The sequence below is a fragment of the Chroicocephalus ridibundus genome, chromosome 8 (assembly GCF_963924245.1).
Source record: "Chroicocephalus ridibundus chromosome 8, bChrRid1.1, whole genome shotgun sequence".
NCBI lineage: Eukaryota > Metazoa > Chordata > Aves > Charadriiformes > Laridae > Chroicocephalus > Chroicocephalus ridibundus.
Window position 1 is genome coordinate 39,220,714 of NC_086291.1, and position 24,372 is coordinate 39,245,085.

General features: G+C 43.5%; 1 protein-coding gene across 4 annotated transcripts in view; it reads left to right on the forward strand.

The window, feature by feature from the left end:
* CRAMP1 (cramped chromatin regulator homolog 1) overlaps positions 1 to 19,777 on the forward strand; it is a 48,302-nt gene extending 28,525 nt beyond the window's left edge. For all 4 annotated transcript variants that reach the window (XM_063343565.1, XM_063343564.1, XM_063343566.1 and 1 more), the window contains 13 exons: positions 225 to 306; positions 1,369 to 2,634; positions 5,020 to 5,197; positions 8,036 to 8,217; positions 8,853 to 8,927; positions 9,543 to 9,624; positions 10,346 to 10,450; positions 11,457 to 11,635; positions 12,209 to 12,289; positions 13,684 to 13,918; positions 14,213 to 14,377; positions 15,017 to 15,162; positions 17,001 to 19,777. In XM_063343565.1, the coding sequence (XP_063199635.1) occupies positions 225 to 306; positions 1,369 to 2,634; positions 5,020 to 5,197; positions 8,036 to 8,217; positions 8,853 to 8,927; positions 9,543 to 9,624; positions 10,346 to 10,450; positions 11,457 to 11,635; positions 12,209 to 12,289; positions 13,684 to 13,918; positions 14,213 to 14,377; positions 15,017 to 15,162; positions 17,001 to 17,165 (2,941 nt within the window). In that variant the 3' untranslated portion in view covers positions 17,166 to 19,777. The remainder of the gene's footprint in view (positions 1 to 224; positions 307 to 1,368; positions 2,635 to 5,019; positions 5,198 to 8,035; positions 8,218 to 8,852; positions 8,928 to 9,542; positions 9,625 to 10,345; positions 10,451 to 11,456; positions 11,636 to 12,208; positions 12,290 to 13,683; positions 13,919 to 14,212; positions 14,378 to 15,016; positions 15,163 to 17,000) is intronic.
* Positions 19,778 to 24,372: the final 4,595 nt, after the last annotated feature.

Sequence of the window (24,372 nt, forward strand, 5' to 3'; positions counted from 1 at the left end):
AATTGTAAGTTATCTAGATCTTAAAGTTGCAGGTTAACATATGTTCTTGTTTTTTCTTGTGGGTTTTTTTTTCTTAGAGCTTGGGAGTGGTAGGTGTGTTCTCTGTGCTTGTATTACAGAATGCCAGTTTCTTCCCTTAATTCCCAGTTTAACACCAAGGCTGTGATTTGAACTTCTGCTGACATTTTTGCTCTGTTCCCTTACTTTGTTCATCTTGCATACAGGATGATTGTGGAGTTACATCGGAAGGTCTCCAGCCTCATTGAGTTCCTGAAGCAGAAGTGGGCTCTCCATGAAGTGCGTATTGTATCCTTTTTCTGCGTAGTCTGTTCTGTATGCTGTGTTCTGGGAGCAATTCCTTTCCTATTCTACGTTCACTTTTGCATCAGAAATGTGATTCTACCTCCTAAATTTACCAGCCCATGCTTAGCAGAGGTAGAGGTCAGTATCTCAGCATCACTAATGGAGCCTTTCATGGGACATCCCATAATATTCCGCTTTTACCTCAACTATTCTCTGCTGTGATCCCCTGAAAAGCTAGTTAGTAAAAAATGAAGCTCCCTGCTTTTATTTTGTTTCCTTAAGCAGTGAGCTTAGTCTGTTTCACTATAGATGGGTGACCACCATAGAAGCCTGGAAAATAACTGAAGATTTTGTTTCTAGTTTCAGCAAAAAGAACAAGGAGAGGTTTTTCCACCTGCTCTACACAGTTTCACCAAATGAAGGCTTAAGCTTCTTGTCTAGGGAGCTACTGCTACCTGTGATGTGTCTGTGCCCTGTCTGAGCCTTTCAACAGTAGAGCTATCCCTACCTCGGAACTTTGATCCGTGGAATAGAAGGATTTGTGAGTTAACAGCCATTCTGTTCTCCTGTTGACTGGTATGCTGTGTCCTGTTCTTAGTCCTTTAATTCAGGCTTTTCTTTTTCATTTGTGAGCCCGCAAGAAGTAGCGGCGTAGCACTTGAAACAGGAGGGTCTCAAAACATGTAAGGTGGGGAATCTCGTGCAGAACGGAGAGCCTGTTTTGCTGTGCAGTGATGCTGTGATGCTGGGTTTTTTTTTGCTTGGTTTTGTTGGGGTTTGTTAGTTGGTTGGGGTTTTTTTACAATTTCAGTGGTGTGTGAAGCAGAGATAAGGAGTTTTGTCTGGAACAGATTTAGTTTGTGCTTGTAGCAGGTCTTCTGTGTAGTCCTTAGCACCACAAAAGGACTTAATTTCTGGTCATAGAGTCTTCATATCTACGCTGAATACAGAACATCTCCTTGATCAGCTGCGCTTTTTTTTTTTTTAAATTTGCAAAATAGTCTACCAGGTGCTTGTTTGGAAGGGGCAGTCGTCTGTTGTATTCCTTGACGCATCTGTTTTTAGCGTAAAACACTAGAAGAACAGCAGCTTCAAGACTCCAGAGACCCAGAAACAAGAGGCAGCTTCTCAGAGGAGAAAGTGATGCTCCATCTCTTTCCAGGAGAGAACTGTACGCTCACTCCGCTGCCTGGGGTAGCCAGAGTGGTCCACTCCAAGGCTTTCTGCACAGTGCATTGGCAGGAAACTGGCAAATGCAAACAGAACACGAAAGATGCTCACTTACTACCCCCTGCACAAATCCTAGGCATACAGAGTGGTCAGGGGACAGCTAGGGGACAGATAAAATACACGCGGGGAACGGAAGGTAAGGGTGTTGGAAAGGCAGAGAGCACTACAGAGTCAAGCAGAACCTCTCAGCCCACAGCTGAAGTTTCTGCAAGCACTGAAGATGGCGCCCCAGAGACTGGCCTGGGGGAAGGAGCAGCCTCAAACCTTGGCATCACTAATTCTCTCCAAAAACTGCCTTCTGGACTTCAAGATCCAGGAGGGAATCATGAAAAGCTGAGCTCAGTGGCCTTCTGTGTGGAGGGCAGGGAGGCCCTGGCTAGTGACCAAGCAACTGTGCTACCATTGTGCAGCACAGATTGTGCTTGCAGCAAGATCCCTGATGTGGAGGAGCTGTCTCTGCTTGATCCATTCCCACGGTACATGAAGTCCTGTCAGGACCTGATCGTCCCAGAGAAATGTTCTTGCACAGACAAACTGCATGGGAAAGACTCTACTCCAGCAGCTGGTGATACTTCTCCTGTGGCTTTTCCAAACGGGAGGAGCACAGAGGCATCTGACTCCTATTCACAGCTACCGAGAGGTGGTGTGGCTTCACCTGGCAGTGGCCCATCCAGATATGAAACTCAGGCTACCCACAGCCAGGGCCAGCAGCTTGATGCTTGTACCAAGGATATCACGGGTGCAGTAATGGAGGATTCTCAAGAGAAGCTGGGCTCCTCATTTCCCCCTCCACCTCAGGGACAACCTAGTACAAAGTCTCTCAAGGATGACCCAAGCCGGCTCTCTCAGCAGGTTAGAGAAGAAGGATGGAGCCTACGAACTTCGGAGAGCCTTACGCTGGCTGAAGTCTACCTCATGATGGGCAAACCGAACAAGTTGCAACTGGAATATGACTGGCTGGCTGTCTTGGAGCCAGAAACCCAGGATGCTAGGGAGCAAACGTCTGAGTCGAGTGCTGTTCCTGCATGTACCACCTTTCACAAGCAGAGACTCCTCAACTGCCTTTTAAAACTCATCTCTACTGAAGTCAATCCCAAACCAGTAAGTAGCTCTTGTTCATGCTCCATATGCTAAACTGTTATTTAATCTGGGGAATAATTGCCCAGTCCTGTTCTCTTAGTAAATCAATGACCAGCCTTGTCAAGATCTTGGAGATTCCTGTGTTTAAAAAAAACCACCCAAAACCAACCAACCAAAAAAAAAAAAAAACCCCAACACAACCCGGCTTGCTGTTTCCTCAATGTACTGCGTTTGCTTTTCACACTACCTTTTAGTTTCTGGGTTGGTGTGAGTCTCAGTGAACATTTAATGTCACTGCTGAAAACATCAGTCATGGGGTTAGGTTAGGTGAGTGCCTTGTGTTCTCTCTCGGGTTCATAGAACAGCCCAGGTTGGAAGGGACCTCGGAATATCATCTGGTCCAGCCTTTTGTTGGAAATGGAGCCTAGATGAGATTAACATTCCATGGGAAAACTGAAACCCTTAATTTCCAATGTTTATGTAGTTCCAAGTTATACTAAGTGTAAGTGTGAAAAGAATGTATTTCTCTGGGATGACATAGCCAACATAACTGTGCCTGCCACGATGATTTTTGTAAAAGTTCCCAGAGTTTAGGGTAGTTATTTAGTAGACCCAGAAAAATACCTTCTTCCTTAGGGAAGAAGGGAATTAACTTGCTTTCCTCCTTGTGCATTGTAACCAGTAACCCTGTGAGCAGCCATTTCCACCTAGTACAACCAATTGAAACTCAGTAAAACATCCTTTTAACGGCCGAAAAGACATTGAATTCAACAGATCTAACTGAATTCCTGTGATGGAGATATGACAAGTTAAAGATACCATTGGCATCGTATTCCCATGTATGACGCAAATGTATCACTAGTCCCAAACGCACGTAGTCCTTTGATCTTTCTTTGTTGGTGCAGACTTAACACATGCGCAGCCCCCTCCTGAAGCTCCTTTTGATCCTCATTTTATAGACATAGAATGTGGGATTTTATAAATTTAAAGCCATCTTTGCTCAGATACAGCTCCAGATACAGACTTTGTTTAAACTGTAGAGACTTTTGGTCTGATGTCTCACAGATCCGTAACAGTGTTTCCTCTCTTGGCATCTACTTTTACTTCTGGTGACACCTGTGGCAGCCAGGGGTGACACAATTAAACAATCACAAATTAGAAAGAACGTCACCTTAGACCTGGGGAGAGAGGGATGAGGGGGAACCCAGCACCCAGCAGTTATTATTTGCAGTGTTTCCATGTCTTTTTAGCAATCTTAGCGCCTTAGGCAAAGGAGCGGAGTGCTCCTGAAAAATAATGGAGCTCTTTCAGATCGGTACCATGTTGTACGTTCCAATAAAGTCAGTAACATAACATTTTCTTCTGTTTGTCGAATACCGCTTCATACTCTATGTTCCAGAAAGAGATACTCTTCTTGCGGCAATGAATGTCGTGGGACTGATACATATTCAAGAGGCGAGGACGATATTTACTGCCTAATCGAAAGTCCTGTAGACTTTTTGAAAGTTTTGTCTCTCAAATCCTCTGCATTTCGTCAAGCGATGGCAGGATCCGTAATATTTTTGCCACGAGGTGCTTTAACAGAGGAAGGATTGATTGTCTAGATCTGTGCTACTTTCTCAAGATAAAAACGTAACAAAGCCAAAATGGCCAGCTGTGCTGTGGTTCATTCCTTTAGATGAAAATTAACCAGCATAAGACAAACTGTAGCAAACTGCATTGTAGTCAAGTGTGGGCGGCAATTTTATGCCTGGGGTTGCACACACATCCTTAGAAATGGAGCATTTTCTAGAAAAGCGTTTAAGCAACTTTATGAAATAACTGCATAGGCATGAAAAATTAGGAAAGCACCTTGGCCTGTGCCTCTGGTTTATTGCTGTAGCATGGTATGAAATAGAAGAAGGGATGGGAAAAAATTCAAAACTGTTGGTCTCTACTTGTTTAGAATTAAAAGCAAAATATATCTGTCCCCATATACTTCCCACCAGAGGAGCCGTCTAGATGGTTGTGTTAATGAAAATTAGTTTTGCACTGACTTAAAAACAACGCCTTTTACATTACTGTGACAAATCTGTGTCTTTACCTTTTTTTTTTTTTTTTTGGTCTTTTTATCCGGGGGTGGTCCAGCACACTGTGTGACACTTGTTGAGTGTTAACCCAATTGTAACTTAAATTAATGATATTGAACCGATGAAATTTAACGCCGCTAAATGCGTAGGAAGGGAATTTCAGCTGCCTCCCACCCCACACACACACACAGAGGTATGGGTTAGACTACTTACAGATATTGTAATATGTCAGATTTTATTTTTTTTTAAGCTTCCAAAGTAGGATGAGTTTAACAATATATCTGTTGTAACACTACATGATATTTGTTTAATGTGTTTAATGTGCATGCATTTTTAGACGCCAGAGATGAGCTCTGTTGCCACGTCACCAATAAAGCCTGCTCAAGAGGAGCAGTCACTGACTCCTCCGGGAAAGGTGATTGCCATCAGCACCAGGAGTCCAGGTTGTGCACGGAATCAATCTGCCCTTCGCAACAACAAGACTTTTTCTCCTGGTGCTGCTTCCAGCTCCTCAGGTGAGTGTGCAGAAAAATCCATGTCAAGGGATCAGGCCGTTAGTACCTCATGCTGTGATGATGAGCGTTCTTACTCCTACAAGCTTAACTGCTTGAGAACTTTGGTATGCGTTAATTTGCTTTGGAGTTGTCCTAAATTCAGTACTTCTTGGAATCTTGAAAAACAACGCATGCCACTGGTCCAGTTTGCAGTCCAGAAGAACCCTCAGGAGTCGCTCTTGCAGGAGATGCTGGCACTTGGGAGGAGCTGACTGATACGGAATGTGGGATCTCAAGAGAGTGAAGGCTTGCAGAGCAAGAGAGTAAATATATGGTGTAAAGTTTGTTGCTAAAATAATTACTGACAGTTTTTCTGCCATTATAAAATACAGTATGATTATGAATTACCTTTTAATAGAGGGTGCGGCTGCTATAACTTGTGAGCTCTAGCCATGCAGACCAAGAATTTCAGTTCTGTTCCTCAGTCCAGTTGCATTTGCCAGCAAATGCTTTGTGGCTTTAGAGAAGTCTGTGAAGGGCGTCAGGGTTATGGGGAGCAGCTGGGATTCTGACCCTGTCCTCTGCACACCCGTGCGGTAAGAAGCAACGGAGCGATTTAACGGATGCTGTAAAACATACTTGGTACTCTGTCTGGTTTTCGTTTTAAAATGGCATTATATGTCTGAAGCGTCGTTGCGCTTACTTGCAGACAAGGACATACTTAAATATCTAGTAAAAAGCCAATATTTTAATAGATTAAACAGATAAATTGTTGCATATCAGCAAGATACACAGGCCTGAAGGACATATCTTTTTAAACTGGACTTGCATGGAGAATCAAACTTACCTAGTTTATGACATTAATTTTTATGAGATTGTACTTCATGCTTCCCTCATGCCTTGAAAATCCTTGTGGAAGCGTTTTAAGTAAGGGTAAGGATATCCGCTGAGGATGCCAGACGGAAACAGCAAGAAGATAACAATACTTTATGTCTGATCCCCTAGAAACGGACACCTGTTCTGCTTACACAGAGCCTCATTGGTTCAAAACCAAATATAATTGTCTGTGTCTTTGATACGCATCACTGCATTACAAGTGGGGTTGTGTAGCACTATGGTTTAACGTGTTATAATGAAGCAAGTAGTCTTTTGTGCACAGTCAGGCCGTGAAAAATACAGATCGTGTGTTCCTGTTTTTGGCCAAGTTGGCTTCGGCCGAGCTGTTTGGCTTGGGCAGAGGAGCAGCAGAAGTGGGTTCAGTACAGCATTCTACCAAGCGAATTCATTCAGCTTCTGGGCCAGTTCTGCCAGGCGTGATGCACTCGCACAGAGGATAGCCCAGCAAGGCTGGTATCTTCACCCGAAGTTGTGTTGTTTTGGTAGACAAACTGAATCCCTTTTATCAGCCCTGGTAAGGGTGTTCTGGATCTAAGATAGGATTGTTTGTGGTCTGGATTGCAATCTTTAGTATACAGTAATTGTCAAGCTTCTTTGTGTCCTCACAATGGATAAATGACTGTTAAATGACTGCAGTGATTTGGCTGCCAGAAAGCAAACTGCTAGGTTACTTTTGGTGATGAGCCTTCTAGGCTCACTCCCTCATGGACTGTGGTCCCGAGTCCATCTAGATGCCAACTGCTGTTCGGTTTTTGTCTTTTGGGTTTGTTTTTTTTTTAATTAAAGATAAATCGATTTGGCCTTCTCAGTAGAAAATAAAGACTAGAAGGTAGCCTGTGTCCACTCGAGAGGAGCTGAAAGCATTGGCAAACTGACAGGCCCACAGAAGCCACAGCTAGCTGGGGAGACAAAAAAGAGAATAAAAAGAACCATGCGAAGAGATTTAGAAAAAAGTGAAGCAACAGCTGTGGTGCAGCATCACTATAGTGCTTAAAATATCATTATGTAATTACAGTTGCATCCCTTTATTGCTTTTTTAAAATATAATATCCTGTTTATTATCTTTAATGATTCTGTTTACTCCTGGTCAGGCAGGGGGCACAGATTTTTATGTTGTTCTGCATTTAATTGGTTTTTAGATAGATTGGCTCACTGTAATTTTAACTAACCTTTGGGAAACCAGCAGAATCTAGAGCAGCATGGTGAAGGTGGCGATTTTGCTTTTTTTAAACAAGACGACAATAAAACCTGCAGGTTAAATTGTTAGGTAGGTAAAGCTTGACGTTCCTCGAAACACTTCTTGAATACCATTGCGTAGCCCCATCTCTGCATTAGGCGTGAGCTGTCTTGCCGTCCTGCCCAGGGAGGCAGCAGGCGGGAGTAGGGATCGTGTCCCACTTTGCTGCTTCCCGATGTGGGAGCGAGCCAGGTGCCCGCTGCCCCCCCAGCCGAGATCACCAGCCCCACAGGAGAGGCTGGAGTACCGGGACAGGTGTGGGTGCATACGAGTGGGAAAATGGACGTTATTGTCTGTTGTACAAAACCCCGGTGTTGTATATGCATAAACATTGTAGAGTGGGTCTGTGTTTGCGTTCTCCTCCCCTACAAAAGGTGGATATATAGTTTGTTTAGTGGGAAGGGCCCTCAGGTATTTCTATGAGCTGAATAGATCAACTGGTTAACACAGTCTGCATGGGGCTTAAAACGGGGTGCTTAGATTCTGATTTCTCTTGTAGCATAAAATTGCATTTAACCATCTCCTTCCAAGGATTTCAAAGCAAGTGAATGTCAGTTTGCAGGTGGGAAAACTGAAGTATTGAGAGTTTCGTAATCTGAGATCCCAAACAGATGGTGGCAGAGCCAGAATCCCAAGTCCCAGCTCTTCTGTGTGATTCTTCAGTTACTAGATAGTTACGTTATTTTTGTTTTCAGTTCATTTAAACTGCTTTTAAAATCTTATAGGTTTGAGAAACCTCCCTAGACCTCTCTTGGTGGCTGGTCCTTCAAGTTCTGGAAGCACTGATGCAGATGGTGGACTCTTTGCAGTTCCTACAACTCTACCACCCAACAGCCGCCATGGGAAACTCTTCTTGCCTAGCAAAGAAGCAGAACTGACCTTCCGGCAGCACTTAGACACCATCAGTGTAAGTGGGGTGACTGAATGAAAAAAGTAGCGTTTTGTGCCTGAGCCAGGTATTACAGGGGTTTTTCGTTCATCAGAAAGTACGGGCTTCCCTATGAAGCAGTGCTTCTAGTGATGTTCAAGCATAACGTATTAGCTGAGATTAGTCAGATTTTGACTATATAACTGTGCTTTGAAGTGATGTCACCTCTTCAGACCTGAATCTGAATGCCTGATGAAACTGGTTCACTCTCTAAGTTGCTCTAGCAGATATATTTGACAGGTTTAGCAAAACTGATACCCTTCTCATCGTGCAGCTAATTTTAATACAACCTCAGTGCTGTATTTAATTCAAATACGCATTTTATTTTCATACATACAACCTCAGTGGCAACTTCATAGCAAGCTGCAGTAGTTAAGTAGTGAAATGGCTTTTTTGGGAGAAAGCTTTATCTCCGTAAAACAAGGAGGAAAAAAAATACGTTCCTGGTGGAAAATTTTCCTACTCTAGCAGAAAGAATATTCTACTGTCCAAAACAAAACATAGTATTTTAATAAGTACTTACAACTTTATTGAAAAACAGACTGTGGGTGTTATAATTTATTCTGTGTCTGCATGCTTAAAATACTTATAATGCATTTCCCATTCTTGTCCAGATGCAGTCGGACTTCTTCTTGCCAAAGCCAAGGAAGTTACGGAACAGGCACTTGCGGAAGCCATTAGTAGTACAGGTCAGAAGAACTGACAAAGTGTGAAATGCCTCTTTTGCTTCCTCAAGGCTATAATGATTAATGATTTGCACCTAACTGAAATAAAAACCTGAACATCCCTCACACATCCACTGGAAGAGTGAAGCTGAACATAGGAAGGAACGAGCATTTTAGTCAATATTGTAACCAGCTGTGTTATATTCCCTATATGAGGAATGTCAATAGCAGTAGTAGTGCAGTGCATGAGGTAGTTTTGGAAAAAAATAAAAAAGCTCCTCATCTGACAGCGCGTTCTGCTGTTTGGGCCTGCTGGTACTGATGCACGTGCTGTGCGTTCATGTGGTATCCTGGTCTGTCAGTGCCATTGCAATAGCATCTCCCTTTAGATATTTTTTCCTGCGTCCTACTTACTAATGGCTGTTAAACAGGGGGAGTGTAAACTTCTGTAGTGAAATAAAATATAACACTGTTTGAAAGAAAGATGATTTCTGGAAAAAAAGAAATGGGACTTGTCAAGAGATGCGTGGAAGAGGTAGCCTGTTGTCATGGAACTTTGGTGACGGGCAGGCGTTAACTTCCCTTAGACTACTCTGATAAACTCTGATGTTTTGGTTTGTTGTTGTTTGCCTCATGTAGAGAACACTTCTGCCCAGGCCGTCTGGAAATCCGTCCCAGCATGTCTGTTCCTTTTCCATCTTATCCAACTCATCCATTACAGGTGAGTCTGCATATCTCCCGTCACTTTTATGCAGCCATGAGATGGACTGGAAAGTGTCCCTTAAAACTGCATAAAGGAATAATTTCTAAAAAGGGGAAAATATCCTTTCAAAACCACAGTGTCATTTACCAGTTGCTTAAGTCGCTTCCTGCAGGATGATGGGATTGTTCTCCTGGATCATCGTTAAGCAAGTCATGATTATGATAGAAATTTTTTTCTTCCATTTCCCAGTATGGAAAGCAGGGAAGTGTAAGGAGTTCTCTACAAGGAGACAAAATTTTGGAATAAATTACTTGGATAAGAAACTTTTTTTCTGTAATTTGTCTAGATTTTATAACGGACGTTTCGTAGTACCTGCAATACTGTCTAAATTTCATAGAGTAAATCAACATACTGCCCATTTGTCCTTTTCTGCTGGTACACCCTTGAGTACAATGAGTAGTGCAGGTGATCCCCCATCGTGTCTTGCATCTCAATATCAGCAGGAGACCTTAACGGTTATCTTGATTGACAATAATGAAGGCAGCTTCAATAATCCAGCAACCCTTGCTGTTGTGGTTTTGTGCTAAGGTACCGGTTAGCTTGCGTTACTACTTCAGGCCTGTTTCATCGTCTCCATTACTTGCACTTCCAGAGCTCACTACTGCTTGGAATTTGCTTGCTTCCATTGAATGGTGGTGTGCTCTGCTTTAAAAATGTTATATTTCATCCTTTACCCTAGGGAGAGGTTCTTTTCGGCCAATCCAGTCCTCGCTGACTAAAGCTGCTGTTTCTCGTCCAATCGTGCCCAAAGTTCTTCCAACACAGGCTACCAACCATCTGTCCAGTAAGTCATTTCTTAACCGGGATGAATCGCGGTCTGTTGTGATCTGTATGATGTTACATTATTGGGTTCCGTTTCCTAGGTAAAATCGTTAATGCCTTTGGAAGTTAAAGAAAACAGCTGTGTTAGTGATATCTTACTTTCCGTGGTTTTATGTGACAGCAGAAAGGGAGCAGTCAGTGGTGGGACAGTCTGAACTAGGTTCCCTCACGGTGTGGGACCTGCGGGCAAAGCAAGGGGTTAGAATTTGTAACCAAAGTTGAGCACTTTCGTGGTGTTTCTTTGCAAGGCCACTTTGGAAAGGGGTTGTGACATATTTCAAAGAAACTTGCAAACAGTTTATCCGCTGATGTGGGATTTTGAATTCAACAAGAAGAAAAAACAGGCCGGTGTACCCCAAGCAAATGCTGTCTTGCAACAAAAGAGTGATCCCAAAATTGGAATGATTAATGAGGTAAAAACAATGACTGCCTCTATGTTTTACCTGGAGGATTCTCTACGGTGGGAAGAAGTTCAGATGTTTTAAGTGGATTTCAAAAGATCTGTGTAAGGTTAACCCTACAGGAACATAGGGTTTTTTTATATTGAGTCCAAATGGCTGCTGGAGGCAAGATAACAAAATAAGGCGATGTTATTCTCATAGCTCTTCTAGTAAATCAAAGGAAATTTCTAGAAATTGCGTAACCAAATACTTAAAAATTTTCAGGGCAAAAAAAGAAAAAAAATGTAGAAGGAAAGGGCAGGGGGGGAGAACTGTCGTGTTTCTCTAAACTGATAACATGTTGGAACAGGGCAGTAAAAGTAAAAATTTTAGCTGAAAGAAATGTTATACTTTGTGAAGAGGAACAACTGAGATACCTGACTAGATAATTACCATTTTTGCTTTTTGCATGTGTTAAGTTTTGACTCTGGGCAATTTTTAAAGCATCTTTTTAGATGAGTCACAACAAAACAACTGCCTGAAGGAAAGGCTGGTAACGTGGTTTTTTGCTTTTTTGTTTCACAAAAGGTGCTATCGACTTGGCAGCTAAAAGTGCCGGTATTATCCCTGGTAGCCCTGTGCCTGTCCTGGATGCAGATGGTTTGTCAGGCGTCTCCCCATTGTCACCAGATGGAGTGACCGCGGTGGTAACAGGGCAGGAGTCAACAGTGGCGCATCAGAATGGAGGCTCCATCACCGCTGTAGAGGTCAGAGTCTATTGAGAGCGCTTTTTAAAGTAGTTAAGGGTCTTGTTCTTTTATTGCTTAAAAAAAAAAAAAAGCTGTATTATTAATGACTCTTCAATGAGCTTTCTCCTGGAGCTGCTGTTAGGCACTTGGATCACAGCAAACCTAATCTGTGTTGTATAGTGTGTATTTCGGGGTTGAGGGGTCAATTCATCACATCGGACAGATTTCCATCCTAGGATAGCTTTCAGCTGCGGGACTCTTGAATTTGGCCATTCAGAAATCTGCGCTTGAAAAACAAACAGTAGCGTTTCAATAGATGGTAATTCAGGAGGGAATCTGGGGCAAAACGTGGACTTTTGGGTATGTGTTTGGCATGGAAACTGTGGTTTCTCCCTGCCATTTCTTTCACTGAGATCCAGATAGGTGTTAGTCCGTGTCATTTTCCTAGGGAGCTGATGGATGATTTTGAAAGGCAGGCTGTGTAGAAAGAGCATAAACAGTGATGGGCGCTTGTCTCTTACCTCCCCAAGCTGTATTTGCAGCAGTTGGTGCAAGCCTTGGTCACTCACAAGATTTGTGTTGTGCTTCTAGGGCTCGGGCCCTGGCTGCCGGGTTCCGTTCATCAGCCTACCAACGCGGCACGAGCAGGAGGCGGTCCCTGATGGTTTCCAGGTAGAGTATGTGTTGAAAGAACAGCTGTATGAAACGGGCAATGTTTTGAAAACGCCACTGGTATTACTAGTGAAAACCCCTTGTTCCCAGGTAATTGGGAACCCTTGGTTCTGTCTTGTGGGAATTGAAATCTCTAGCATCTGAAGAAACGTAAAGAAAGGAATTTAGGAAAGCTGCTTAAATTTGTGTGGGTGCCATTCTCTAAAAAAAAAAAAAAGCAAAGCGAAGCTGACAGTCTCAGACCTCTGAAGGACAAACTGGTTTTATGTATTTCTTGATACGGTGGAGGAGTTTATAATTGTTCTGCTGTAGCCTCTGTGTGTGTTTTAGACATCACAAAGAACGGTCCTGGCAGTTGGCAGTCCCGCTGCTTGTATGTCGCTGAAGGAGAGTGTTAAGACTAAAAGCGTGGTTGTAATGCTAGCATCCTCTTCAGAGAATCACTTTTCTTTGGGCTGGATCCAAAAAGATGTAGATACTTAAAAAGTAACCATGGCAGCACCTAAGTTGTAAGAGCATTGTCATCCTCTCCCCGGCTTCCGTCTCCAGTGAGGTCCAGGACCTTGTGTTAAGATACTTAAGCCTTCAGAATACAGGCTTTTGGTTTTTTTCAGTGGAAGCACTTTCCACCCTTCCTGTGCCAGGTACGCGTGAAAAAGGTCAAATGAATTTGATTGGAGAGCATAAAGGAGAGGAAGATTTATTTTTTTTTTTATTGCTATTGTTATTATTTTTTATAGCACAGATGTTAGGACATGAGCCTACTAGGCGTTTGTGTGGCAACAGGGCTTTATTTTCTGCTTCTTGCTCTCAGGACAGCTTTGTATATACTACGTCAGGAAAAAATCACAGCCAGTTCTATGAGGAGGTACTAATAACAAGACTCCTTAAAAAGAATTGAGCTTTGGGAAGTCTGTCTGTAAGGAGGAGTGAGTTAGCAGTTTAAAATACTTACATACTCTTCAAGCAGCTCTAGGGTTTTTTGCCTATACAAAGGCAAATTAATACTTAATTCTTAAGAGCTATCTTGTAGATCCATCAAAATCGTGTTAATTTTGTTATTATGCTTGTTTCTGTTATGCAGGCTGTATTAAATATTCTTTGGAATGTTACAGAGCCATATTTTTTCGGATGGTTTGGCAGGATATGGGCTGAAGCATGTTTGTTTATACTTAGAGATGTTTTTCATTAAAATAATACGAGTTTATTGTATGCATTTTATAGATATACATTTTATATATTTTTATAAATAAAGGAAATGTTATTATATATAATTATATAAATTGTATAAGTCTGATTCTAATCTGATGTTTAGGAGCTAAGCTGTAGCTTTTCAGACAGGCTTCCAAGTCCATCATAAATTCATGAATGATTAACTCTGTTTCTTGTAACAGGGCACATCAGTCCTTTCTCTGCCAGAACTGTCCAAGACTCCCCTCCAAAATGGGCTTTCCACCCCTCCGCTTCCCTCATCAGAGGCTTCCAGCACCCGGCTCTCTCCTCCCAATGTTTCTGCTCTCTTGGATATTTCTCTGCCTGGACCACCTGAAGACGTGCTTTCTCAAGGAGAACCTGCCACTCAAATCAGTGATTCCATCATTGAAATAGCCATCAGCTCTGGTCAATACAGTAAGTCTGAGCTTGGCTAACGTCTTCCTGTTAACTTTAAAGAAAATAACCTTCCTGTCATCTTACATGTCAGCAGAAGCTTTTCCAGGAAGCAGTTCTTGGTTATGTTTTTTTTTAATATCTGTTGGAAATAAAATGATGTGCCCAGCCTTTATTTTCTAGTATATATAGGTAAAGGGTTTATTGTTGGGTTTTGGTTTGTTGGGTTTTTTCTCTTTCTAAACATAAATTGGTGCAGTGTCCTATAACTTTACCGCGTTGACTGAATCAGTAATTCCTGGCATTGGCTTACAGGTGAAGGTGTTTCTCTCTCTCCTGCAAAACTGAATGGCAGTGACAGCTCCAAAAGTCTTCCGTCCCCATCCAGTAGTCCTCAACAGAACTGGATTGCCTCTCCCAGCCACGATCCCCAGTGGTACCCCAATGACTCCACAGACTCGTCTCTCAGCAGCTTGTTTTGTAAGTGCCCATATGCAGACAACTGCAATAAAAAAGCTCTTTCCTTTATTAAAAAAGAAAAAAAGAAAGCTGTTTATTAGAAGTGAGTCCTTTGGAAAATCATAAACCCAGTAGGACGTTTGTAGAATTCTTCCATTACTACTTGCTTCCATTTCAACAATGTTGCCTTAAATGCATTTTCTTTCTCTTTACAAGTCTGTTCCTGAAAAGATCCTGTTGCTAGATTGGGGCCCATACCTTGGGACAAATAATTCCTTGGCATTTCTTTGTAGTCTGTGTGGAGCCTGACTCATCAGTTAGCTTGAGACATTTTGGCTGCTCTGCCAAAATGAAAAGATGCCCTTGGCTCTGCTGTTGGAAAAAGGCTTTGTTCTGTGCTTGGTGAGCGTAATCTCAAAGACATGAGATCACTGGCTTTGTTTGGGGATTGGTGTTTTTTTAATTAATATTTAATTGGGCCAGTGTAATGAGTCTCTGTACTCTCAGCAGTGTGCTGATGGTGTTTATGCTGGTAACACATAATTTTTGAGAGAGGAAATAGCTATCTGTCCTCCATTTTCCATTCCTTCGTCCTTCTCTTTATCCTCCCAGTTGTGAACACTCAGTGCAGTGACTTACTGATGTGCCTGTTCTTTATAGCAAGTTTCATCTCCCCCGAGAAGGGACGAAAAATGTTGCCAACTCCTGTTGGGACTGCCAGTGGCACCTCCTTACTCGGACCCAGCCTTCTGGATGGAAACTCGCGAGACTCTTTTGTGTCACGCTCTCTGGCAGATGTAGCAGAGGTATGTCATCAGATTACGTTCGGCTCTTTGCTTCTTTTAAATGCAGCGTTAATGTGTATTGTCCATCATACCTTCCTGAGATACTCAAGGCAAAGACGCTTTGACATCTGCCCTTGAGCTTAGTAAAACAGGGTTACGCTTTTAACGGAAAGATACAAAATGACTTGAGGGTATATGAGGCCAGAGCTGGTGTGAGAAGCTGTTCCGAGCGCTTTCGGCCCAGGTTCTTTTTGCTGGGGGAGGTCATGTTTACCATGTTGGACATAACTTTGTTTTGACAGAGAGAGTTGTAATCCTTCTGTTTCTTGTGTCCCGCTTTGTAGAGCGGGAATTGAAAATACTAAAGATGAGAGAAAGGTTAATACTGATGCAGCTATGGTACAGTCGGAGGACTGGTAGAAAAAATAAACAGGTCCAGAAGGAAGAAGCAGGAAGAGGCTAATCCTAAGTTACCTGAGAGAATGGTGGAAGGTCCCATGCTGCTGAGTAATTTTCTTTGTTGGCAGAATTATCCTTCTATTTTGAAATCTTTTGAAGGGGTAGAGTGAAGGCCAGCAGTGATTAAGGGTTTGATACGCTTCAGGACAGAGCTCCTTTTCAAAGGGACAGAGACAGCCTGGAGGAATGAGCTGCCAGGAACATTACGGAATTCAGCAAGGACAAATGCAAAGTCCCACTCCCCGGGAAGGAATAACCCCAACGGCAGTGTGGGCTGGAGACTGGCTCTGTAAGAAATAGCTCTGATGAGGAGTACCTGGGCACCTTGATAGACAGCAAGCTGAACATGAGCCAGGATGTTCTGTGGCAGCTAAGACAACCAACAGTGTCATGGGCTGTTTCAACAGGACCATAGCCAGTAGATGGACAAAGTGATGATTATCCTACTCTACTCAACAGCTGTGAGACCACATCTAGAATATATGAGCACCCAATACAGGAAAGACATAGATAAACTCGAGCAAGTTCAGCAGAGGGCCGCCAAAACGGTGAGGAGGCTGAAGCACTGTCTGTGAGGAAAGGCTAATGGTACTGGGCTTGTTCAACCTGGAGAAGGCTTCAGGGCGGGAGGAACTGCCTGCCAGCACTTCCAGGGAGGTCATCAAGAAGATGTAGCCAGGCCCTTCACAAAGTGGTGGTGCATGGTGCTTCTTCAGGGGAAGCAAGTATCATGAAAAATGGCTTGAACGATGGGAGAATTTTGAAAGGCCTTTTATTAAGTGTCCTGTGGAATCAAGTTTTACTTACAAATGCGGTTACTAAGTTAGAGGTAATACCTATAGAGTTTTTGTACAGCGCATCTACTGTACAAAGGTACAAACTACTGATTCACCTTAATGCTGGACGAAGGATAGGCAGCTAAGGTCCATTAAGACTATAGGTTTGGGTTGTTTTTTGGTTGTTTTTTTTTTGTTTTTGTTTTTTTTAGAAGCTTCCATGTAGCCATGGATAAGAGCTATTCTCTAACTCGGATAAAGTGAAATTCAAGTGTATATTTCATATGAGGGGGAGGATGGGAATGAAGATCAGGGAGCCGAACTCTTCTCAAGACAAGAGGCAGCGGGAACAAATTGAAACGTGTGAAATTCCACCTGAACTTTTTTAGTGTGAGGATGATCAAACACGGAAACAGGTTGCCCAGAGATACTGTGGAATCTCCATTCATGGAGATAGTTCAGCGCCTGACCAGACAAGGTCCAGGGCAACCTGTTCTAGCTGACCCTACTCGAGCAGGATGGTTGGATAAAATGATCTCAAGATGTCCCTTCCAGCCTAAACAACTCTGTGATTCTGTGAAATTTCCACTGACATGTAGCTCTTTTCTCTCGTGTCTCTTCTAGGTGGTGGATTCCCAGCTGGCTTGCATGATGAATGAGAACAGCATAGATTACATATCACGTTTTAATGACCTTGCCCAGGAACTATCAATACCTGAGCCAACCCGCAGGGAAATTCTGTTTGACGGAGGAGGTGGTGGTCCCCCAATCGGGGATCTCTCACAGTGAGTGTGTGAGACCAGCAGGCTGGTGTAGACTGTTCAGCTAACGTTGGAGCTTGCAGCGTTGGGTCATGGCAAAGGCAGGCTGTAGAGAAGCAGCTTGAGGCTCGGTTGTCCCTGTCTTGTGCGCTTCTTTCTAAAAGAGAAGCGTCATCTTCAAAAGTCTGAAGAAGTACTTGCAAGTCCTGGAATGTGCAATATACTGGGAACAACAAAACGTGGAATAATATTAATAGGAAATGGTGGCCCTGCATCGGTGAGATAAGATGGCAGGTTTATGGGACAGTCCTGGACTTGTACTTTGGAATGGCCTAAGCAAGAAGCTCAAGCAGGGAAGGGTATTGCCAGAAGCTCCCCTACGTGAATTATTTTTTGCGTAGTAATCAAAATGACATGATTTGGGATCCACATTGAAGTTGTGGAGGATAAAGGGTGGGGGTGGGTATGGGAACCATTTTGCATCTTGACATGTCCTGGTTGGCACTCTTTTTAATCAGTCAGTCCAACTGAAGTTTCTTGCACTCTCTTCAAAGGCGCTGCGACTCTACGATGCTTCATTTTTATAGAGCATTCTCTTTCTTTGGCTATGTTTTGTTGTTTGACCATTCCAGCAGGGGCACGCACCTGGCTTTCTTGTTTTGTAGGGGAGCTCTGATTCACCCTGCTCCCAGATTGCATGGATCCTTGGGGAGTTTCCTCTATTCTTAAACCACATCGCACGTCACAATCATCATCATCCTGACTGTACCCACATTCTCTACCTTTGAGATTCTTCACCACATTGCACAGTTCATCCCGTGAGTGGGAGAGCGCTTTCTTGCTTTCCTTGAAGAACGGTTGCTTTTTAAGTCAGGAAACACTTCTAAAGAGCTTACTGGAATCACTATGAAAGCTTTGTCATAATTAGTCTTGGCTTTGCTGGAAACCTGTATATATTGCCATCTTTTTTCACAAAAACTGAGGGTTTACCTGGGGAGAGGAAATAGGAAAGAACATTTTAACGTGTAGAAACAAATAATATGTTAACGCTAAAGTTGTTGAGATCTGTTTTGTGTCCTGAAGAGGAGAGGTGTCAAGTCCTAGCTTATTCCTTTAGTCCTTCCTTATTTCCTCCTTGTTCCGTGAATTCCAGGTGCTCTGTAGTACCTCAGGGCATCATTTTTCATTATAGTCACTCCCAGGCACTAGTGGATCTGGTACTCCCTCTACTAAATCCCTATGCATTTAGTGTTAGTGTTTTAATATTTGAAAGGCCCAGATCCTGATACCAGCAGGTTCAAAGGAATATAAAGTTACTTTCTCTGCAGCTGGTTGTCCATCGATTCTACCTTTATAACTCAGGAGACTTTTGCTATTTCCCTTCCTGCCGGTCATGAGAGAGAATACCTTTATTGTGCCCCTTTTTTAAGCACTTGTCTGCTTCTCCAGTGAAAGGATGTCCCTTGGCTGTTTTAAGTAGCTCTGAACTTGTCCGAGGGGCTAGTCCTGTATAAACCTCAACTTTATATTATGAATAAATAAACAAAACTTCTCCATCTCTTAGGCTATTATCAGGGGTTCATTTTCCCAACTTGCACTATTCTTGGTGGATGTAGTTCTACCTGCCTTTAGCTACTTTTACGAGGCATTTGACTGGGAGTTTCTTCTTGTAACCTTGCTCGTGATGCACTGATTAGACTTGCCGTTTTCCCAGTCACTTTACCCTGCTTTATGTAGATTTTTTTTTTTTAACCGCTATATAGTTCTATGCTTTCTATCATTAAGAGAAAAAGTAACAGGTTTTCTGATGTACCTTTTGTGTGGCCCGGAGCAACCTTCCCGATTCACTCAAAAAGCAGTGAGATTTGGGTGACATTCCAAGACCCCACGTGTCAGGTTGCTGCATTCTCCTCTTTGACATAGGAACCATACAGATGTGTAAAACCAGCATTAGTGCAGTTGGACGTTCCCAACAGGGAGGCAAACCTGTATTATTCGCAAGAAAAAAGAATCATGAGTGGAAGAATGGAGAATTTCATACCCGTGGGCTAACTTCCTCTTCCGTCTGCATGCCATGTGGGATATTAAGTCCTTCTGTCGTTATTTCTCTTTCATTGTTCTTACAGAGCCTTATTTGAAAATTCCGATGCAATTATCAGGAAATCATGCAAACCTAGAATATAAAAAGTTGAAGGCTGCCAGAACAATGAATGCTGAGGAGCGTACCGTTCTGAGCATTCACCTTTGGTATTGAGAGGATACCCATTAATCTCAAGAGTCACTCCCTCTAAAACTTTTTCAGTTCTACTTCGAGTTGAGCTGTGTTTTGGTTCAGTCTTTCCCAGATTGTTTCCTCTTGGTTTTGGCTTCTTATGTTAGTAATGCTGATGATCCTATATGCTGTACCTCCAAAAATCCTTTGGACTTGCAGGACAAAAGTTGAGGGCTCCTACTCTAGCTGTGGATTACAGGACCCGCAGGAGGAGATGTGATGCATTCGAATCAACTACTGTATTTAAAAAAAAAAAAAAAAAATCTGAACTCTCATTCTTAAACTTCTGAATATTGAAAGACCAGCCTGATGGTCTCCAATGTATTTAGGTAGCTTGACAAACATTTCGCCGTCTTTACCCTACTAACTCTACTAATGGAGTGGATGTGACGCTGGTTTTGACTCCTGGGCTGCCTAGAAGAAGTGCCAGTGTTGCTGCACTCCATCGCGATCCGTGAAGACTTTCTGCCATCTGATACGGGGAGCTGTCGAGCTGCCCTTCCTCAGCCCATTCAGTTGCCATAAAGGAATAACAGAATTGCAGAATGAGGTCCGTGTAGTGGCTGTGTTTAGCGATGCCATGAGATGAGAAAGCTTTAATATCCTGAACCTTTGCAAGTAGACTTGGACCACTGAGTAATAACAGAGTGGAAATGACCCAGGTCAGTTCAGCACTCAGAGTTATATGGTTAGAAATGTGTTTGGCATCAGCCTTTTATAAGTTGTCATTATGAAACAGAATTTGATTTCAGAAATGTAGTGCTTTGCAAACTGCGGTTTAATAATAAAGCCCTTTCAGGACAAGTAAGTCTTATCAGGGAAAAACTTGAAAATAACTTGGATCGTTGTGGTAGTCTTGAGCTGACGCAGGCTTTGTTGTCCTTACTATGTGAAAGGTCCCTTAAACACACCTGTGATTCCACCAGCTCTAGATTTTAGGTGGATGTGCTTTACAATACTAATCATTATCAGTTTGTGCCTAAGACTGCTAAGCGAAAAATTGGGGGGGGGTGTAGGTGGGGTGTGTATATACACACACACACATATATATATACACACATCCGTGTATGTATGCTTACGTGTGTGCATATATATATATTTTTATTTTTTGTAAAACGCGAACTTTTTCAAATTTTAATTATTTCGGCTTCCCCAACAGAAGTAGTGTCAGCCTGCCGTCAGCAAACATTCAAGCAAGTGACACCGAAACGCACGCAGGGCTGTTTTTGAGGCAAACACCACTTTGTTGGCGTAACAGCTTCTCGGGGCACTGTGAGGTGGGTGGAGAGGACAAATGGACACTAACAACCTCCAGTTACAGTATTAATCGCTCTAGGCTTTCCACGTGTTGGTTTAGTGACTGCATATAGGAAGGAAGCTCTGAGTAGTTCAAGATGAATGGCAGAAAATTCCGTGTTTGTTGTCATCGCAGCCCGGGTGAAAAACAGTACCGCGTCCTCGGAATTAGATCTGCCTGTGTGTGCATGCGTGCGCTAACTGGGTTTTCTGCTGGGTGTTGCATCCTGATCACCCACGTGGTTCATTTTATCCTTTATCACTAAATCTACTAAGCATAGGAATACTAATTGTTTTTAATATGGCATTGTTAAGCCTTTTCTTGACACCCCTCTTCATATTCCTAAATTGAATTAAATAGCTTGGATCAAATTAGTCTATAAAGACATCTCATTTACTGACTCTGCAGATCCCAGAGTGGAAATTGAGTTGCATTGGTTTTTACACTCAGACTTCGGATGCATTTATAAGGAAAGTACTGCACTTTTTTTTTAACCTTTTCAAACCTTTGAATCTCTTAATTTCACAGCTATTTGTAAATGTTAACTAAGTGAAACCTTGGCAAGCACTACGGCAATAAGTTATCATTAATTACTGAAACATGATAACTGCTTTAGAGCTTATGGTTCTGGCAGCAAAATTTAATGCTGTTTCTTTTAATAATAGTTAAGCCATATCATCTAAGGTTTCTGGCTTGTTGGAGATGTGAATTTGTTTTATAGATTATAAATATACCTATATAGTGTATGTATAAAGCAGAATGCCTGTCCTTACTGATTATTTTTTGTACCATATTGTAAATTATATTATTTATTCTTTACCAATTTTGGAAAAAGGTGTTTTGGTTATTTAATATAATATACAAAAGCTGTTAAACTTCCTCTGTTTAAATTTCCAATTCAACTTGTAAAGCTGTTTTTATTCTTGTGCATAAATACATACTAATACTTGGTCTAACTTATGTCTGGTGTGTTACTTGCTGTTCATGCCCCATCAGATTTTGCATTTAACCTTTATTTACATGATAATGGCCCCTTGGTGAGGGGGGCTAATAATCTGTTCATAAGGCCAAGCCTTCCAAGGTGAAATTCTGGTTTCAGCGCAATCCGTGGCGTAACTTCCATTGACATCTTCCATCGCAGAAGTTTCATGATTTTCACCATGTGACAGAAGGTCTTGGTTGGGTTTTGGGTTGAGCCTTTTTTGGTTTTTTTGTTTGTCTGTTTGTTTGTTTTGGGTTGGGTTTTTTTGTTTGTTTTTTAGGGCTTTTTTTTTTTGCTTTACAGCTTCCATTCCCAGTAGTGTCTGCTAATTGTGAGTGTTAGAAATTAGTCAAATCAGAGGGCGGTCTGGCCTGAATGTCCTGGTTTTGTCCATGGTCATCAGTAACAAGGGGAAGGGGGGAAAAAAAAAAACAAACCCAAAAACCCACACCGAAAAACCACTAAGCAAAAGGGTACAGTAAAAAGGGTATGTATATTTATTTTTTTTTTTCCCCCCCTAGATGTTTTTTGTCATCACAGCTTCAGATAAGCAGGAACTTCGATGTAGGGGTTGTATTCAGGCCATCATGTTTTATATAGCCACTACCAGAAAAACTTTTTCACCCTGAGGACAATCAGGAAGAGGAACAGGTTGCCCAGAGAGGGTTGTGCGGTGTCTTCTTTGGAGTTTTCCAAGACAAAACTGAATAAAGCCCAGAGGAAGCTGGTCTCATCTAGCTCAGCCTGCTTCTAGCAGGAGGTTAGACTCTAGGCCTGAAGGTTCCTTTCAAGTGCAATTATCCTGTGATCTGTCATTAACTTCACTAATTCCTTTTTGTACATATTTAGTATTTTGGTCTCTGCAATATACAGTGGCAGCTTTAGTTAAATTTTGCATTGAGAAAAGTGCAAGAGTGTTCTTAAACTAGATGATAGGAGGACTTGGGGGTGCTGGTGGACGAGAAGCTCAATACAACCCGGTGATGTGCGCTGGTGGCCCAGAACCCCCCTGCAGCCTGGGCTGCATCCCCAGCAGGGTGAGGGGGGGGATTCTGCCCCTCTGCTCTGCTCTGGGGAGACCCCCCTGCAGTGCTGCCTCCAGCTGTGGGGCACCAACAGCAGAAGGACACGGAGCTGTTGGAGCGGGGCCAGAGGAGGCCCCGGAGATGCTGGGAGGGCTGGAGCCCCTCTGCTGTGAGGACAGGCTGAGAGAGCTGGGGGAGTTCAGCCTGGAGAAGAGAAGGCTCCAGGGAGACCTTGGAGCCCCTTCCAGTCCCTAAAGGGGCTCCAGGAAAGCTGGGGAGGGACTCTGGATCAGGGAGGGGAGCCATGGGATGAGGGGGAACGGCTTTAAACTGAAAGAGGGGAGACTGAGATGAGATCTGAGGAAGAAATTGTTTGCTGTGAGGGTGGTGAGCCCCTGGTCCAGGTTGCCCAGAGAAGCTGTGGCTGCCCCATCCCTGGAGGTGTTCAAGGGCAGGTTGGAGGGGGCTTGAAGCAACCTGGTGTGGTGGGAGGTGTCCCTGCCCAGGGCAGGGGTGGGGGAGGTGGAACTTGGTGGTCTTCAAGGTCTCTTCCACCCCAAACTGTTCTATTGTAAGAATCGAAAAATGTTTTAAAACACTCAACAAACACCTTATTAGTAATATTCTTTGAGTCTTCATTTCCATCTGACAAGTGAGGACTCATCTCTGCCACCTGTGTACCAAGAAAACTGGACTATATGACCACGTTTGAGCTCTTTTTGTGCAACTTCTTGCCTCCACCGTGCTGTGACAAAGGCTAAGAAAGACCTTCAACTCTTTTCCTACCTTCTTTTCCTGAGAGATTATCTAATTTTGCCCTTAACGACCAAAACTTAACATTGTAAAAACAGGAGGGATGAGTCTGAAGTAAAGAATGATTAGCAAAGCAAGAAGTGAATCAAAGCAAAATGTTGCAGTTAGAGTATATATTTCTTGGGTATTGCGTTGGTTTTTTTTTAATCCTTCAAGACAAAAGCAGTAACATGGTTGCCTCTAAGTTTACTTCTTGTCGTTGTGGAAAGCTGTCGAGCCATTAAATAAAACCTTCAGCTGAAAATGTTACATTGTTACTGTCAGTCCCAAGCGCTGGGGCTCCTCTGGTGTCGCTGGGCCAGCTCCTCCCAGCCCAGGCTTGCCAGGGAGCCCGTGGCTTCCAGCTGCGGCTCCCTGGGCAGCCGCGGCCCCCGCTCCCCGCGGCGGAGGCGCCGTGCGGATCCACACGCCGTGGCCGATCACCGCGTGTACGCGCCGCCTCCGCGCGGCCCTGTCCCCTCCGGCAGAGCTGGGCGAGGCCTCAGGCGAGATGCTGGAGCCCCCGGTCTGTGAGGGTATTCCTTATCGGCCCGCATTTCTGAGGGTCCGGGCAGGTGCCTACATGAGGGGTCTGGCGGCGCGGACTGGAGCCGGCCCCTTCCGGGGTGGTCGCAGCTCTGTGCCACAGGGCGCCCGCCCCTCGTAGACAAACCCGGCCGGTGGGGCTCGGCCCCCGGGGAAGGGCTCGCCCGCTCTGCAGCCAGCCCTGGGCAGCTGGGGTGTGGTCACCAGGCCCCCCTCACCTGGCCCTTTAAGTGCCCTCCCGCCGCTCGCCCCCTCAGCCAATGGCTCTGCAGTTCCCCTGACAGACGCGCAGTTTTACCAATGGGCGGCGGCCAGGATGGA